The sequence below is a fragment of the Mixophyes fleayi genome, chromosome 6, assembly GCF_038048845.1.
Source record: "Mixophyes fleayi isolate aMixFle1 chromosome 6, aMixFle1.hap1, whole genome shotgun sequence".
In the NCBI taxonomy this organism is placed as follows: domain Eukaryota; kingdom Metazoa; phylum Chordata; class Amphibia; order Anura; family Limnodynastidae; genus Mixophyes; species Mixophyes fleayi.
The window spans coordinates 58,602,350-58,620,779 of record NC_134407.1 but is presented as its reverse complement, the minus strand read 5'-3'; the positions used below and the strand labels follow the sequence as shown (position 1 = coordinate 58,620,779).

The window sequence follows — 18,430 nt, the reverse complement described above, 5'->3', positions numbered from 1 at the left end:
ACTTTATGTGCATTTGGGCATTGTTTAATATCTGAAAAGGAAAGAAGTTAGAATTCAGAGCTTGGTTTAAAAGCCCCCTAAACTCACAGCACAACTGATTTTACAATTGTAACTGGGAAATTTGCTTCTGATTTTTTAATTTCCTAATAGTTTATTAATTATGATTAAATAAAATTAAATTTATAGTTGTTCTTCAACAGTTCACCAATTACAACATTTCTTCATTTCTTTATGTACGTTGTTTATTTTACAATGCTCAAAAGCACACTCAACTTGTGTAGTCTTATCTAATAAAGTTGTGCATTCAGATACAGTGTCGTGTTGTGTGACTATACTAGACTAATACGAATAACACAGCTCGATAACATGTTTGTTAATAGACCCTTGTTTGTTTGTTTTTATGCGCTAGATATTAACTGCTGACTCCTGTCTTTCATTTTAGGAAATGTGCAATGATATCTGCTCACTATGGACTGAGTGACGTTTTTGACAATCTCATCATTTCTCTGTGCAAGTTTACAACTCTTAGTAGTGAGGTAAGCTTGTTGGTCTTAAAGGAGTGTGTGCATATATATGTATATGCGCGTGTATCTATGGATATGCGCGTAGTGTGTACGTGTGTGTGTGTACGTTTGTGTGTGTGTGTGTGTACGTTTGTGTGTGTGTACGTTTGTGTGTGTTTGTGTGTGTGTGTGTACGTTTGTGTGTGTGTGTGTGTACGTTTGTGTGTGTGTGTGTACGTTTGTGTGTGTGTGTACGTTTGTGTGTGTGTGTGTACGTTTGTGTGTGTGTGTGTACGTTTGTGTGTGTGTGTACGTTTGTGTGTGTGTGTGTGTGTGTGTACGTGTGTGTGTGTGTGTGTGTGTGTGTGTGTACGTGTGTGTACGTGTGTGTACGTGTGTGTACGTTTGTGTGTACGTGTGTGTGTACGTTTGTGTGTACGTGTGTGTGTACGTTTGTGTGTGTACGTTTGTGTGTACGTGTGTGTGTACGTTTGTGTGTGTGTGTGTGTGTGTGTGTGTGTGTGTGTATATATATATATTTATATATTAGTCCTTCTTTATTTACTAAAAATGTTCCCCAGCTTTTGTAGACTTTGGGCTAGATTTACTAAGCTGCGGGTTTGAAAAAGTGGGTATGTTGCCTATAGCAATCAATCAGATTCTAGCTGTTCTTTTGTAGAAGGTACTAAATAAATGAAAGCTAGAATCTGATTGGTTGCATTAGGCAACATCCCCACTTTTTCAAACCTGCAGCTTAGTAAATCTAGCCCTTTGTCTTTTCGAAATTGCTGTTATTTATTTTCCACGTATTAACGTGCGGAGACTTAGCCGTAAACATTTCAGTTACATCTGTTTGTTTTTACAATGTTTCTTGATTTTCTGAGTCTTCATAGATTTAAACTATAGTTTTTTTAGTCTGCTCATCAGTCCTCATGGGATTGATTGATTATATTCTACTTTCCAATAGTGCAGTAGAAAATGTGCTGGTTCTCTTGTAGTACAGTAAATAGTTACAATTTTAGCTTGTCGATGCTTTGAGAGCAAAAGCGATCCTAACCTCTTGTTGCAGGCAGTAGAGAACCTTCCCACTGTTTTTGGAAGCAACCCCAAGGCTCAGATTGCTGCCAAGACTGTGTTCCACCTAGCCCACCGGCATGGAGATATTCTGCGCGAGGGCTGGAAAAATATAATGGACTCAATGTTGCAGCTTTTCAGAGCTGAACTACTGCCTAAGGCAATGATTGAGGTGAGAAATGTATACATGTAGGTTGCTGTACAGGTCACTGAAGTATAGGGGGTGTGAAATAAGTTTTTGTTATGGTGCTACCTCATGTCCAGTTTTTGGCAGGAACATAAGCCCTACATCAGTGGAACTGAAAGGGTTAAAGACGATGACTTTCCCAAGCTTAGAGTGCATTTACTGTAAATCCTACATCGCATGGCACTCGCTCACTTACTGTTGCCTGCTGCTTAAATATTGTGTGTCATAATGAATCCCTGATGACCAGCAGAAAACACTGCTGATGTGACCACCGGTGTCTCCAGCAAGAAAGGGATGATGATCTGGGGTGCATTTGTGACTTTGAACTGGTTAAGCATGTGTTAACATGACAATCCATGTCATAGACATCCAGGACAGTGTCGGAAGATGTATTCCAAATCCATTTATATGAGTCCTATTACTTTGTCCATTGTTTTATATATCTAAATTAGCAGTGTCTCTATGTATATTTCTTGTTAGAAGCATGACAATGTTTCTTATGCTCCCTGCAAACATATGGCAAAAATTAGTTAAGTCTGGATAAAAATATTGGACAAAGAATTGCACATTGTATTTATGGATAGCTGCTCCATGTTTCAGGTTGAAGACTATGTCGACCCCAATGGGAAAATTTCTCTTCAACGGGAGGAAATTCCAGCAAATCGGTAAGTGAAATATTGTAGTAGAAGAGGCTGTGTTTTATTTATTTTCATGCATTTTTCACATAGTAGGTAATATCAGGTCTCCCGGATGTCCTTAGTTGAAGTGTTTAAAACTAGTATTTATTTGAATAAAAGGTACTAAGTAAATTGATACCATATACAGTATGTTTTGCTCCTGCATGATGTGACCAGCACAATATCTAATACCATATCCATAGGTGTACATCCATAAAAATGGTCTAACTGAATTGGGACATAAAGGAGTTTGCATGTAAAAAAATAATTGTTGCTTGAGTCTGGGCATCAGTGGCGTTAAGGTGTTACTGGTTGCTTTAGCTGTCATTTTCAGTAGATAGGATGAAACAGGGAATATAAAAGGTTTTAAAGGCATTAGGATTGTTAGCAGTTGTTTGACAGTTTTGCAATTTGCCTTCACAAACAACATCCACTTCAAATTCCCCACTAAACTATTTGAAATAAAAAGACAAACAAAAAAACAGCCAGGTGCCTACTACAAATTTAGTAGAAAGAACAGGGTTCTGGCAAGAGCTTTCTTTCAGAGGCTCCCGTCTGTTGTGGAACTGGACGTGCAGGACTTTGTAGTTCCACAAAACATCAGAGACACTGGTTTCCTAGATCTGATTTAGTACACAGATCAGCGTGGGAGTAAGGGTTTATTTTGGAAGTAGGTAGCCAATATGTCCTTTTGTAGAACTGCTGTGGCCCAGCATTCCTCAGTAGAGTAAGCCGAGGTTTGTAATTGTACAACAGCTAGGAACCACAAGTTGCCAACCGCTGGTTTGAATTTTTCGCAGTGTTTACGTCTTTATAAATTGACGCCGCTTCCTTAGCGGATAAAAGTTTTTGAAGAATTATTAAAATTAAATATACAGTTTGTGGTTTGTAAAACAAATGCCAGGTTCATGTGCAAACTGATGCAGATAGGCATTGCAGCTGCAAAGGCCATAACCTAACACTACGTCCTTGGCTACCTGACGGCTGTGCTAGAAAGGCTTATCTGTTGTGTCCTTGGCAGTGAAATTCTTAATAGCATCTTCATACTGAATTAGAAAAAAAAGATGATGTTGGTGTTTGTTTTTACCTGTAAATTTTGCTATGCCTGTATTTACATCATAATGATGGTACAAGTTACCATTTTTTGCTAAAACAAGAGCTCATGGAACGTAATGAGCCTTTTTATTCGCTAAGACTCCTGTGCCATATTTACTTGGTCAGTTTAATTATGAGAGCCTTATAGGGACAATAAGAGAGTGACTGTCTAATTGTAGCTATCAAGAGATTCTATTTTCAACACACAGGTAGTGTTGGCATTGTTGTTGACTGCTTGCTTCTTTTCCTAGCGGAGAATCAACTGTCCTGAGTTTTGTCAGCTGGCTGACCCTCAGTGGCACTGAGCAGTCCAGTTTAAGAGGACCTTCCACTGAAAACCAAGAAGCAAAGAAGATGGCCTTGGAGTGTATAAAGGTACTTAATACAATAAGTTCAGGAAGTTAGTACAATAACATAGTCATTGCATCCCTTTGTAATCATAAACTTTATGCACAGCCTTACCTATTGGCATAGTCACTGACCTCTAGGATATGTTTGAGGACTGAATAGTAACTCCCTTGGTTGAGATTGCAATACTTAGTTGCCTGTCTTGTACAAATTTTGTACTTATTTTTTTTGTCATACATATTTGTGGGAAATTTGTGTTAAGCACACTGGGTTAATGTGAAAACTTAATTTAAAAGCTGTTTTTTGTATTTTTCATATTTTCACAAATATTTATTATTTTTCTGTCTTATAGTTATGTGATCCAGAGAAACTTATAACAGAGAGCAAGTTCCTCCAACTCGAGTCTTTGCAGGAGCTCATGAAGGTAAGGGTAGACGTGTATCATGGCCAGTTTCATGGAGGAGAAGACACTGGCAGCAGACACAGACTCTTCCATACTGATTCTGAATGTAACACACCCTTCATCTTGTCATCTATGCTCATTGAACTGTGACTGAAGGAGATCACTGCAGTACATCAGCTTATTGTTTTATTTGACATTATGTAGATATAGATATATAGATCGTCTGCATATTAAATTGGGCACCTGATGTGTGTTCCCTAACTGGAGTTAAAGCATGGAAAGGATTAATATAAACACATAGCTTGACTGGCTCCATGGGGCTCTGATAAAAGTTTCAGGAATGAGCTGTAGCAGTAGCCACTAATCATTTTGTAGTTCAGTAATGTACCTTCCTCTTAACCATTGCACTGATGCATTATTTATTATATCCTGTACTGTAGTTTGTTTTTTTACAGGTAAAGCAAAATTGCACTTCACCACTTGTCCAGCATTCGCTATAGAGAGGGCATACCATAATTTCTATCCAGGGCCCCATTGTGTCTAAAATTGCCCTATGATAAGTCCTGCTTTGCTGCATGGCTTCTAACTGTCCACTAACTGAGTAGAAGGAATAACTGCCCACCCTTTATGTCACTGACAACTGTCAAGGTATTGCTGTTAGTTTATTAGTTATCAAGTAATAAACTATCCCCAGTGGGCCATTACTAGGATGTTCACTGGAGGACTACTAATGGTAAGACACATCTGCTATATAACCAATGCTGCTGGAATATTTTGGGGCATTCCTGCTGACGTCTTGCTGGTTCCATCTTCAGCTTATTAGAGAAGCATGCTAGTGCACTCTCGACTGACTTGAATGACTTCCCCTCTTCCAGTTCTGTGTCCTGCAACCTATAATGACAGCTGTGGATACACTGCCAAGTGTTCAGTGTGCAGATGTCATTATCCACTGAAGGACTCAATCACAGTGCTGTTCTCATGTTTACCATTGTCCCGCTTCTAGTATACAGACTGGAAGATGGTTGGGAATCCAAGCTTTAGAATAGTAATTTATAAGACAAATATATAATACAGTTTTTATGAATGTAGCTAACTGTGTCCTATTTTGCTGTTTACAAGACAAACTGTGAATAGCAGTTTCTTATGTGGTAATGTCCTAATTTTTTCTTTTTTTAGGCTTTGATATCTGTGACTCCAGATGAAGAGACATATGATGAAGAAGATGCTGCCTTCTGCCTCGAGATGTTGCTCAGAATCGTGCTTGAAAACAGGTGCCATGAGTCGTTTATCATTCAGACAAGTGAAATTAGGTATTTTAACTTCTACGGTAGGTGTACACAGGAGCTGGGCAAGCTTTATATGCAGCATACTGGGAAAAAAGCTGACCCATCCCTTTAGTTTGAACCTTCTGGTTCCAACTAAAGAATACTTTTTCATACCTTCAGGTGGAAGCAGTGGGACAATACCTTAAAGAAGGTCCAGACCATCAGTGCCAGCGCTGTCCCAAGAAGAGATCCTTCTGGATAAAAAACACATGCATACCACATGTTCCTTATTGCTGCTAAGTGCTCTTTACTATCAGTTGGGTAATATGGCCTCAGGAGCAGTTAACTTCAGTAATTCCTGGTGTCACTACTTCTCTGACCATTGAACTCTCTAATTTAAAAATTTCCAAATACTGCCAGCAAATAAAGCTACTATCCAGGTCCTCGGGGTCATAGAACACAGAGCATTTGCTGCTTGACATAGTGATCATCTGTCAGTATACAGGACAGAGGAGGGGTCAGGTGTTCTACTTCAACCTTTTCTGTTCTTTTCAGCAGTTGATGGATCTCAAATCCTTGAGAAAGTTCCTTCACTGGAATGCATCAGAATATGGTTGCTCTGTTAGGGATTCAAACAATGGGGTAAAGGGAATATGAGGTGTCTTTGGATATCAAGGACGCATGCATCTACCCCACAATCTCTCAAATTATTTGGAGAGCCAGCTTTGGGTGGTGGTCGTCTTCACATTTGGCAGGTCCAAAAGGTCTTTGTACACTGATCCCAGAAGACCTGTCCTTTGGTCAGCAAGGATGCCTTACTGTTTGGACAGATCTGCTTTCTCAAGGTCCCTTCCTTCATCAGGACCTTGCAGTCTGTCTTTAATGGAAAGACTCTTGAAGACCTGATCGTAAGATGGAAAAGGCTGATCATACTTGTCAATAAGAACATACTGAAGGCACAAAAACCCTCCCTCCCTGTGTCTACATTAGGGCAGAGTATGGGTATCAGGGCTTTCAACTGTAAGTTTTCCAACTTTCTTGGATTCTGCTTTTCCTGCAGTGCCGGTTTGAGATGGAGCTAGCTGTGAGCCCTCTTTCTTCCATTTTTTTTGTTATTGTTTGTTTGTTCACAGATTTGTAGCTCTGTTCTAGAGTTTATAGGGTTTGTTTTGCTTTTTGGAAGGACCAGGCCTTGTTCAGCTTCCATTTTGTACCCCAATTCCTTCTTATCTTTTAACCTACTACTGATGGTCTTGCCTGGTGCTCTTTTTAAGCCAATGCATCAAATCCCCTTGCACTTAATCGCTTGGAAAGTGACTTTCAGCTTGCCAGTGTTTATGCTATGACTCTTTTGGTGGTGGTGGCCCTCTCCCACATTTCCTCTTTCATGGTGTTTCCTCAAGGATGTTCTTATTATGTATTCCATATTACCAGGAACTGGTAGTACTGTCCTTGTGCTCCCTTCCTAGGAATGCCCAGGAGGCTGCCCTTCACAACCTGGATGTGGTCTGGTGGTTGCGGTTGTATATCTTGCATTTATATTCCCTCCTTGTGCAAATTTATAGATATGGCTTAGGCACCTTAGTCTCTCCAGGTAGATAAGAATGGCGGCCAGATGGGCTTACTCTGAGGCAGGTGAACTCTTTAACTTCCAGGCGTACAGCCTTTTCAACCTGGGTAGTTGACCTTTTCTGTGCTGTGTTTTAGAGAGTGTCATCAAAACAGGTCTGCAGTGTGGTCGTGTCTTCATACTTTTACCCGGTAAGGGCCACCTTTGTTGAGGCTGTTTTTGGCATGCCATCTCAGCCTAGTCATTCCTTCCCTTCATTTGCATTTTTTACTTTCTACTTGGCTATGTGTAAACTGGCCAGAAGCAGAAGGGACAGGTGTTTTATAAGGAGCAGTGATTGTCTGCTTTTGTTCCAGTGCCCAGCCTCTTAGAGTGGAGCTTATACACTGCCAAGCATCGGTTGTAACAGTTGTTATAAGAATTTTTTTTTTTGTACTTGCAATAAATGTTTCATTGGCTTCTCGTTGTGCTCCAGACTGTAATATTTTATATAATGTAATTAGCTTATGATGGTGTAAAAGTACACCTGCCAAGTAGATGTAAGTTAGATACAATCAGTAGCGGGTGGCAGGCTGTAGTGAAACAGCAGTAGTAGTAGGTGGTCTCATATAATAGAATATAATAATACCTACGCATTGCTATTAATACTACAAAATAAAATTTTGTTGTCACAATTTTTTAAGGCTTTATTTACCAGTGTCCCATTTCTGTTACCTTTTTTTATTTCCCATGTAGAGACCGTGTTGGCTGTGTGTGGCAAGTAGTACGAGATCATCTCTACCATCTTTGTGCTCATGCTATTGAGTTCTGTTTCCTTGTTGAACGCGCAGTGGTAGGACTGCTGCGACTTGCTATTCGACTCTTACGCCGTGAGGATATCAGTGCACAGGTATAGTACTGCAAAAGGCTTAGACATATTTCCCCAAAAATTGGGGAATTTGTTCCCCCATGACATTGCCAGCCTGTGCCCCATGACTTCCACATAATGCCAACATGTTCCATTTTGCGTTAAGTAAACCCTTATGTGACCCCTTAATGTCGTCTTCCAGCAAATACTAAATTTTCCTGTATCAGCTAGAAGTAGTCTTTATATTGTTATAACTTTAGGACACATTGTTAATGTTGTAATTTCTGGGATCTGTAATAATAGTTCCCAGCAACAGTACCTTCCACTGCACTGAGGTAAAGGAGGAGACCTAGAAGGGGAGCAAGCTTCATTTGTTAAGGTGCATTTATAAATAGCCATGGCAAGCTGTCTGGCTGATTAGTCCAGCCCTGTACTACACTGTCAGTCTGGAAAACGATCCTTTTTCCAAACCCCATCGTTAACTTTGTGTAAAACCTTTGGATACATTTTATTATATTATTGAAGTTTTCCAGCTCTGTTATTAAAAAATGTAGTTCCTATGCATAGCAGAACTAGAAACCTGTACAAGGTGGATTGGTCTTCTGTATACAAATACATAAGAATACGAATAATAATTTTACTATTATTAAAATTTATATAGTGCCAATATAATCTGCAGCACTTTACAATAAGGGACAAACAAGCACAACAATAAAACACAACTTTGTATTAACAGATAGACAAGCTTGCAAGTTTAGCTTTATATAAATCTAAAGTAATCAAATTAATTGCAGTAAAAAAGCTGTAACAATGATTAAAAAAAAACGTATTATTAACCTGTTGAAGCAAAAACTACTCGCTAGGAAAAATAATTGAGTGTTTTGAAAACAATGTGCTGGTTGAGTGGGGAGGGGTTACACTGTGCTTGGAATGTGTAGTCATGTAGTTTTCTACATACACGTTTCATTGACAAGACATTTGTTTGTGACTTGGTATTTCAGACTAACAATTGCAGTGCTAGCAAAAGTAACTAAGAGTGAAATAGGCCACATTACAGCTATGGATTAGCTTTGACGTTACTTTAGATGATGCCTAGGTCTAATAAGCTAAATTAGTTAATTTGGAGACACTGCTGTAGAGCAGAACAGATAAGTTTCCATGGTGACAGGTGATTGAATGTTAATGACACGCTGTCAAATTGTAGGAGCTGTAGCTCCTGGCTGCTACATTCCTTTTATGTTTTTGCAAAATGTTTAAATCCATAATGAAACAAGAAAAAGGATGTTATCCAGCACTTCACTATTAATTGCTGCTGGTAGGTTCCTAAATCGACTACACACTAGTTGATGGAATATAACAGAGGTCTGGGAACCAATCCAGCACTATTTATCTCTCAAACACAAATAGAGTAATATTATTATTGGTTCCTAGACCTCTGTTATAATATAAATCAATAATGGTTAATAGTGCATTGTCTGGCGTCCCCTATATAAAGGCTATTGTGGCACTTGAGTGCATCGGATTGCTAGACGCACAGAAATATCGAAGCAGACTTGGCTGTGGTGGTGATTGCCAAATAGTATGCCAATTCTAAGTGTCCTCTCCACAGGTTCTTCTTTCGCTCCGTATTCTGCTAATGATGAAGCCTAGTGTGTTGTCCCGTGTCAGCCGCCAGGTTGCTTTTGGCCTTCATGAGCTGCTGAAGACCAATGCCGCCAACATCCATTCTAGAAATGATTGGTACACACTGTTCTGCCTGCTGGAGTGCATTGGAGCTGGAGTGAAGCCTCCGCCTGCCCTGCAGGTGACAACCAGAAGCGATAATGATGCAGGTACGTGGAGGATGAGCACTAATGAAATTCAATGCTCTAAGAGATAAGCAGCTGTTTTATGCCGCCTCTGAATTAAGTGAAGGCCAGATGAAGAAAACAAATATGCTGCTTAAGTCCATTAATAAGATTAAAAAGGTGCATCTGTTATGCTTGTTTACAGCATATGTTGGGCTTTTATATCATAGATACTGAAGTGACTAAAAGGTAACTCGCATTTCATTAGATTTATATTTATCACAGCTCTGCAACATCTGATTTCAAGCACAATATAATGTGACTCTATTTGTGCAGAGGTTCTAGATCAGGTCAGGATATGAATTAATTAGAAAAGGCAGCTTTACAAACCATGTTTCTGTTTTGCATCATATGTTGCCTTTTTAATTACAAATTAAGCTTTTTATTGTTAATAAAGCATATATCTGAATATGAAAACATACTTTTATAAAACTTTGACAATACAAATAATAGTTATAGCACCTCTTATACAGAAAAGTCAGAAGATAAACTATTTTGCTTTAGATGCATGTTTAAAATAAACCACAAAAAAACATACACACAGATTGAATGAACTTGTAAGTACATTGATAAATCCAGTGTGGTTTGTGTTACTGAACTGTTACTTGCGCTTTAACATGCATTAAGAAATTGTCAACACCCATTGCAAAGCCATGTTCCTCAATTATCTACATCAGAGTACTGCACAGAGAATATTTGTCATTCACATCAATCCCTGCCCATTGGCGCTTACAGTCTAATTTTTCTAACAAAGATAGACTATGGTCAATTGTGTCAGCTGCTTATTAACCAACCAGTATGTTTTTGGAGTGTGGGAGGAATCTGGAGGAAACCCATGCAAGGGAGAACATGAAACCTGCACACAGATAAGGCCTTAATCGGGAACCAAACTCAATCCATTTCTTCACCTCATTCTTCTATCTTTCACCAAGCCCATTCTCTGTGCCTTCTCTCACTCCTCAGATCCATTTACCCCACCCCCCCTTCTCAGTATCAACGCTGCCCACTCAAATTCCATCCTCATCCTCATCTTCGCCAAATTCCCTATTAATACACCCCATAATTGTGATCGCCCTCCTGTCGTCCTCATCACCCTGGCCCCATGAGCTCATCTTCATCATTAGTATGATTATAATTTAACTTCCCCATCCATAAAATCATCCTTCACCCACCCTATCCTCAGTCATTATTTAACTATTCCTGCATCATCATTGACCACAATCCTTTATCATTAATCCCTGCATCAATCTTCCTAGCATTACCATAATGCAGTGGTTCGCAAAACCGTACGCACTGTCCTGTCCCCTCCTCACTGACTGGCATTGGCCTGTCAGCTTGTGTCCTCCACGCCGAGCTCTGTGACACAGCGTCTCCAGGTCACTGCTCCCCTCTCACCCCATTAGTTGGCAGGGCAATGACGTACCGCTGCGGATTGGGAGGCTTCTGTATGCATTCACCCCTTGTAAATATTGCTTTCACTTCTTGATACATTTTCAGAGCCAGTGCAAACTTCAATTCCTGAGGGTAAATAGCCATAGACGCATTAACACAGCATTGGGCAGCTCTAAAAAAAGAAATCACACTCTCCACCCCTTTATCTGATTATGAAATCTTATTTCTGCACTGTCAATTACTTTCCTCTAGCTGTGAAAAATTCTGCATCTCCACAAATGTGGCCTTGTTGCTTCCCAGAAATCTTGTTCCAGTGGAATTCTCAGGGCACTTGCACAAATTGAGGCAAATTCTATGCACAAAGTTCATGTGAGCCGCAAAAATATATACATTTAATCGGGTTATTTAAGTTTGAAATAAGACCCTTTATTTTACTAGCTGCAGAATACTCCTGTACTTTAATTCTCAATAAAAAAAAAACCAAAAACACGCACAGTGTGGTGAGGGGGACACAGCGTGATGATATGGCCCACTGTGTTAAAGCACAGCAAAGCCTAGTTCCATTTACGACATCCTATCTGTGTGGAGCTGGGTTTTTGGCTGTTGGTGTAATAAAAAGCAAGTACAGTTCAAAAGTCAGTGAGGAGCAGGAAAAAAGGGTGGGACTTGTAGTTTCACAACATATGGCATGGCTATCCCGGGGATTGGCATAATGGCAAAATGTTTAGTCAACGTGACAAGCTGGTGCCTGGGGATTGTCAAGTCCTGGGATAAGGTGCCTTGTTCTACCTTCCTTCATTTATGTTCCCCCATTCACTTTGTAAAGTCTTCTGCTCACACTTCATTTGTCTGGAATCTCTCCCCCCTTTCTCCCCGTTTCGTCAATAAAATCCAATATAAGCATTGCCTATCTTGTTCCCTTGTATTTACAATAACTTCCATGTTTATAGCTGTGCAAAATGAAGACATTATCAATGTTATTACATACTGTATTTCACGCTAATAATAATCCATTTAAATAAATGTCATGCCGATTTAGTTTACATGACTTTTTGTAGAAATTTGCTGATTTACCCATCCAACTTCCTCTGGACAAGAATGGATCTTTTTACAGTGAGATCAAGAGAATTGATCTCAGGGATTTCATGTAACTTTACATGTGCACTATGTGCAGAAAAAGCCAAGCTAACATTTATTCGAAATGCCTGAATTTCTGCCAAAAGTATTGTTTCTTTATTTTCCTTTCAATACAGTTCATTCTTAGAGATACTAAACTAAATTAATTGTTTATATATGTAAATGTAATATATTTATTCATTGTTTATCTAACATTTGATCTATTTTGAAACTTTGTACCAAGCCATTGCCACAAGCTTTGATAAAAGCATGCATAAAGATAACCACATAAAATACTAGACCTCTGCACTACTGCCCATTTTGAAAAACCGACTCTTAATCTGGCACATTTTATAAAAACTGATGAGCATGAAGATGGTGTTGCCCTTTGTGACCAGTTGGATATTCATTTTCATTTAATAACTTGGACTAGAAAAATGCCAGAATGATTTTCATAAATGTCCCACAAAAATGTATCGTGTATTGTCGGTACTGTGCTTGTGTAATAATTGGCAAGAAAAAAAAGAATCCAGTGTTTTGATGTTTATTGTTTGGATGCGTTATTTCAGTGTTTCCTTCATGTATCTCTATATTGCTAGGTGCACAGTCAGACAGTGAGATCTCTTCATACCACTCCACTGATGTGAGCCTAGATCGTGGATACACCTCTGATTCTGAGGTATACACAGAGCACAGCAAGCAATCCAAGATGCACCGATCAGTCACAGATGTGGATATGGTCAACAGTGGCTGGCTTGTGGTGAGTGGACTTATATTTTCTTCCTAGTACAGTAATCAGCAGCCAGCTTATCACACACTGAGGCTTATACTGCACATTCTTAAATTGTGATGAGAAATTAGGCCATTTTAGACCACATTGGCTGCAAATCATCACTGTGTTTATGGGCCTCACTGCAGACATATTTCCAATACGAATAATGGAACTGGATCAAAGATTTAACCCGCCTTCCCCCACACACTCCAGGGGGAGTCAGGGGAGTGTTTGTAGTGGCATAACTTGGCTCTTCCAAGTTGATTCTTAATGGCTAGGTGGCAACCCTGACTAGGGAACATGCTACTAGGGACATAAAAACAGACATACACTGGGCCTGAAGGGGGGCTAGGACACCCCCTGCAGATGGTTCCCACCCTCTTAGGTGGTCTTCCCTTCTGATGAAAGCCCACCAGAAGAAAATCACTCACTGGAAAAGTTGCTGCTGTCTCGAAGGGCTACTCAGTGGCTGGCTGACCTGTGGCTGCCTTTCTGCTGCTGGGCCAAAGCTCCTTTCCTCTAGCTGTTCTCCTCAAGGGTTCCTGCTGCTGTTAGGAAGCCTGGGGTTAAGTACCACACTTTCCAATAATTTATTTTATTCTGTAAATCCCTATATTGAGTGTATGAGAGATTTACATTCTCTCTCCCTCTGGTGTAGGATAAAATCAATAGAAAACAATCTTACTAATAATATAGGTCAGATTCTATTACTGTCTGTTTGGTCTCCCTTACCCATATACTGAAAAAGGGACGACTTCTAAGGCTAAAGCTGGAGGGTGGAAGGGTGTTGTATACTACTTCCAAGACAAAAATACCATGGATAGCAGGATCCAGAAGCTGGATGTGAGTAAGTGTAAATCCTTAATTTCTTCTCTCTGCGGGTGACCCTGGACCAGACTTTCTCCCGTTGGACATGGTCAGCAAGGTCACAACAGGTTCAGCAGCTATGGCCCAGGCTTAACCAGGGAGAGACATGGGCTAAGCTGGATATTAAATTTCTTATTACACGTTAAGTTTCCTGTGGCTTATCCCTTACCTACAAAGAACATGGAAACAGCTGCTAAGGGGAACACCCCTGTGGCTCACCTCTTTATGTCTACCATCCTTTTCATATCTGGGGCAGGTTTGCTTAAGGATGGAATGGACAGAAAAAATGTGAAAACATTTTAAAACCTTTTAATGTCCATTTATGTGGCTACTGGGGCAATATTCACGCTTACGCTGGCATCAGCATTGGTTTCCAACACCATGAAAAAAATAGCCTGGTCAGCTTATTGAAGGCTTACAGTGGAAGTGCTCCTGTTGGCGGAACATATCAATAGAATATTTTTGCAAATCCGATGTGGATGCAGCTATAGATGATCTTTGCTTTGGCTGTTAAGCGAGCACTTTCACTCTGGTCTTGGGATGCAGATGTCGAATCTAAGTCTTATGAAGCCCTTCCATTTGAATGTGCAGTTCTTTTTGGACCCAAGCTTGACAAAATTATTTTTCAGGCTACTGGAGGAAAGAGCTCTTTTCTCCTGGTCAACCCATCCTAATGTAAAGGACTGAGGTTCCGTTCTTTTTGGGCCTCCTTTCATCTGAAAACATCTTCTTTCAGGGGTCAGCCCCATTCAGCACACAGGGGGACAACCGAGGAAAAGGTTTGATTTGAGATTGTGGATTTTTCATGGAGAAACCCTGATTAGAAACTCACACCCTGAGCTGTGTGGATATCAACAGGGAAATATTTCTCCTAAACAGCTACCTACCCTAGGATTGGTGAGATTGCTCCACTCCTTTTGTTCTCCAATTGAGAACAGTTCACATTTAACTACCGCTGACTGAGCTTTGCATTAACAGCATTTAAGAGCATTGGAATTGCAATATGAAGCATAATTAATTAATCTCCACACACTGTTTTACTAAGTGAACTGGCCACTCAGTTTGTTAAACAAATGTAATTTGCTTATCGTCATCACCATTTATTTATATAGCGCCACTAATTCCTCAGCGCTGTACAGAGAACTTATTCACATCAGTCCCTGCCCCATTGGAGCTTACAGTCTAAATTTCCTAACATACACACTCAGGCAGAGAGAGACTAGGGTCAGTCTGATAGCAGCCAATTAACCTACCAGTATGTTTTTGGAGTGTGGGAGTAAACCGGAGCACCCGGAGGAAACCTACGCAAACACGGGGAGAACATACAAACTCCACACATAAGATAAGATGGTTTCCACCTTTTTTACGTGGTCGAGGTTCAGCCTTTGATTGGATTGCCTACTCATCTCACTGCCCCACAACGGCTCATCCGTGTTCAGTCGGAGACCGCCAGGGCTGTGGCATACATAAATCATCAGGGATGTACCAAGAGCTCCCTAGCGGTGAGGGAATCTTTCCGAATTTTGATGTAGGCAAGATGTTTTCTGCTAGAAGTTTCGGCATTGTACTTTCTGAGTGTGGAAAATTGGGAGATGGACTTCCTGAGCAGCTTCATTCTCCAGAAAGAGTGGTCTCTTCATCCAGAGATGATCGGTCTGCTGGTGCAGCGACAGGTGGACATTATGGCCTCATAGCAAAACAACAAAAAGTGCCCACTTTCAGTTCCAGAAACAAAGATCCGTCGGGATACCTAGTGTATGCCTTGACAGCCCCCTGGAACTTCAGGTTGATCTATCTAGTCCCTGCAATTCCTATGCTCCCCAGTGTTCTCAAGAAAGTTAAGAGGGAGTGAGTTCTAGTGATTCTCTTGGCTCCAGATTTGCTTTGATAGGCCTGGTGCGCCAGTGTTCTAAGGTTGGCAAAATATTCAGGATGGAGAATTCCTCTGTGGGCAGATTTTCTGTTGCAAGGTCCTTTCCTTCACTAGGATCTTTGTCTTCTGGCTTTAATGGCATGGCTGTTGAGGTAATGATCTTGAGAGCCATAGGTTTGTTTAAAGAGTTATTCAAACTATGCTGAAAGCCAGTGTCTGTGTGTAACTACTATAGGGTGTAAAAGACTATGTGGTTTAGTATGAATGCAAAGTCTTCCACACTTCTTCCTGTATGCTTTCACATATTGTTTCCTTTGTCTAGGATGGACTTGATAGATGCCATATCCTTATTTCCTTTATTATTAGATTTCTGCCCATTCAGTATACTTTCAGAAGAAGTTGGCGCTGATTCAGAGCTTATTGCAAGGTGTTTTACACATTCAGCCTCCATATGTCCCTCCAACGAAACCATGTGATCTTTACTTGGTTCTTTGAGCTTTTCAGTTTCCTCCGTTTTAACCATTGGAGACGATTGAGTTGAAATACTTCACTTGGAAAATGACATTCCTTCTAGCCATTTCTTTGGCTACACAGTTTTCTGAATTGGGGGCCCTGTCTTGCGGTTCTAACTTCTTGAGCTCCTTTGCTCTCGCCTCAACCCTGAGGTAGCCAAGTCCCCAGGTGGAGTCAGAAAGTTAGATTTAATAGTGGGTACAAAAATCATCTTATCTGATTAGTTAATATGGTTAACATCCCTTGTGCGATGTAAGTGTTCTACTATGTAAACCTATAGATTCTGATCTAATTGGTCTTCTCCCATTCTTACTCTACTACAAAAGTTACCTGTGTCGTATGTCAAATCTGTAAGATGAATTTCAGTCGAAGCATTCTAGGGGAAGGAAAAGCAGAGCACTCAAGTGCTGCTTTACATGACACAAAGAAAAACTGTTGATTTGCTTGTTTATATAGTACATACCATGTTGAGACTTTACCTGACCTGTATTGTTTAATGTGCAGATGTTCTGTGTTTATTTTTTGCACAGGTTGGAAAGGAGGATGTAGACTCTTCTAAAGTGGCTGCAGTGATGAACAAGCCAGTTGCAAATACCCCAGTAAACCAGTACAGTTTAACAATTGGTCTGGACTTTGGACCACATGATACAAAATCTCTCATGAAGAGTGTGGAGTCTCTGTCTTTCATTGTCCGTGACGCTGCACACGTCACACCAGAGAACTTTGAACTGTGTGTGAAGACAATTCGTGTGTTTGTAGAGGCGAGTCTAAACGGAGGTGTGTGTAAGTGTTACTATGACTTCTTTCTTCTAACAGAGCAAAATGTGCTTCTTTGGCAAGCCTGCAAATCCATAGATAGATATATGGTTAGCTTGACAGTATTGGAAACGTTCTCCTCTGCCCTTTTACAATCATTTTGCTTAATTCCATCAATGGCTTAAGAGGTTCGCATGAACGTGTCTATGTAATTACATGCCTATGCTGTGACTTCTCTCTTTGCGTTGGTGTTCAGATGTTCCTACTGCAATCTACAGGTCAACCATGAGTTACGATAATATAAATTATTTTCCTTTTGAAGTGAAAATGATTTTCATATGCATGATATGATGAATAACTACTCTCTGCACTGTAAGCTTCAGGTTTCCGTGATGTATTTAGTGATCTAATGGAGAAAAAAAATCTACATTTGAAAATCCAATTGCATTGTTCATTGCAAGATCTCATCAACTGCTAATAAGACAGGTTTGAAAGTGGGACGATTTGTCTGGAACCACCTTGTCTTTTCCCTTGTTGCCACAGTTTTACAATTAATGTTGCAATTGTTGGATTGCTGGAAGTGCTGCTTCCTTCCTTTACTTCATAAGAACTTGTATCCCTGGAATGTTCAAGTGTGAGTGCTACTTAACTCCGTTTTGATCTATATATATAATTAATAATTATATACTAATAATATATATATAATATATTCTATTTTTCGCCGTCTTATTCGGCAGTTTTAAACAGAGAGCAGATTTCAAAAGGAAAAGTGCTTTAAATGTTGCAACGTCAATCCATTTTCAGAGATAACCCCTAAAAAATCTGTTTATCCAATATAGTGTAGTATGTATAGAATAGTTAGAAATATATTTTCTCCTGCACATAGAGTTGGGGACACTGCTCACCTTGGGGTATAGAGGGCGTTGTGGCGTAAAAGGCAATAACAAACTTATCTAGCCTGCTCCCTCCCCTCTATGCCCCCTCTGGCCAGATGTTTCAGGTTTTTTTAATAGTGCCTAACGATTAAGGCACATTTATAGTCTAGTCTTAATATTTGCTTAATTTTATTTAAAATAGTTTTTGTTTTTGTTGTTTTGTTGCCTTGTTCATACTGTGAACGCTGTGGCTGTACTCAGGGAGAGCGCTGACAGCACTTTAAGCAGGGGGGCTGAGGTAGTCTGGGCTCCCGGTTAAAGGGTTACCTCACATTATTAGTGTCCAGGAACCCAGCTCCTGTCTAGGGCAGTGTGAGTTTGGTCTGTGGCTGCAGTACTAGTCTCCCCTTGCACAGTGAAGACTGTGCTGTTGACGGTTTAAGTCAGCAC

General features: G+C 40.1%; 1 protein-coding gene across 8 annotated transcripts in view; it reads left to right on the top strand.

Annotated features, from left to right (window-relative positions):
- The window catches only part of GBF1 (golgi brefeldin A resistant guanine nucleotide exchange factor 1), a 140,690-nt gene that overhangs the window by 108,378 nt on the left and 13,882 nt on the right, over positions 1 to 18,430 (top strand). For 4 of the 8 annotated variants that reach the window (XM_075216634.1, XM_075216631.1, XM_075216629.1 and 1 more), the window contains 10 exons: positions 443 to 536; positions 1,573 to 1,749; positions 2,365 to 2,429; positions 3,788 to 3,911; positions 4,237 to 4,308; positions 5,464 to 5,558; positions 7,858 to 8,011; positions 9,579 to 9,801; positions 12,924 to 13,084; positions 16,880 to 17,132. In XM_075216634.1, the coding sequence (XP_075072735.1) occupies positions 443 to 536; positions 1,573 to 1,749; positions 2,365 to 2,429; positions 3,788 to 3,911; positions 4,237 to 4,308; positions 5,464 to 5,558; positions 7,858 to 8,011; positions 9,579 to 9,801; positions 12,924 to 13,084; positions 16,880 to 17,132 (1,418 nt within the window). The remainder of the gene's footprint in view (positions 1 to 442; positions 537 to 1,572; positions 1,750 to 2,364; positions 2,430 to 3,787; positions 3,912 to 4,236; positions 4,309 to 5,463; positions 5,559 to 7,857; positions 8,012 to 9,578; positions 9,802 to 12,923; positions 13,085 to 16,879; positions 17,133 to 18,430) is intronic. The other 4 variants (XM_075216630.1, XM_075216636.1, XM_075216637.1 and 1 more) reach the window with 1 other exon arrangement.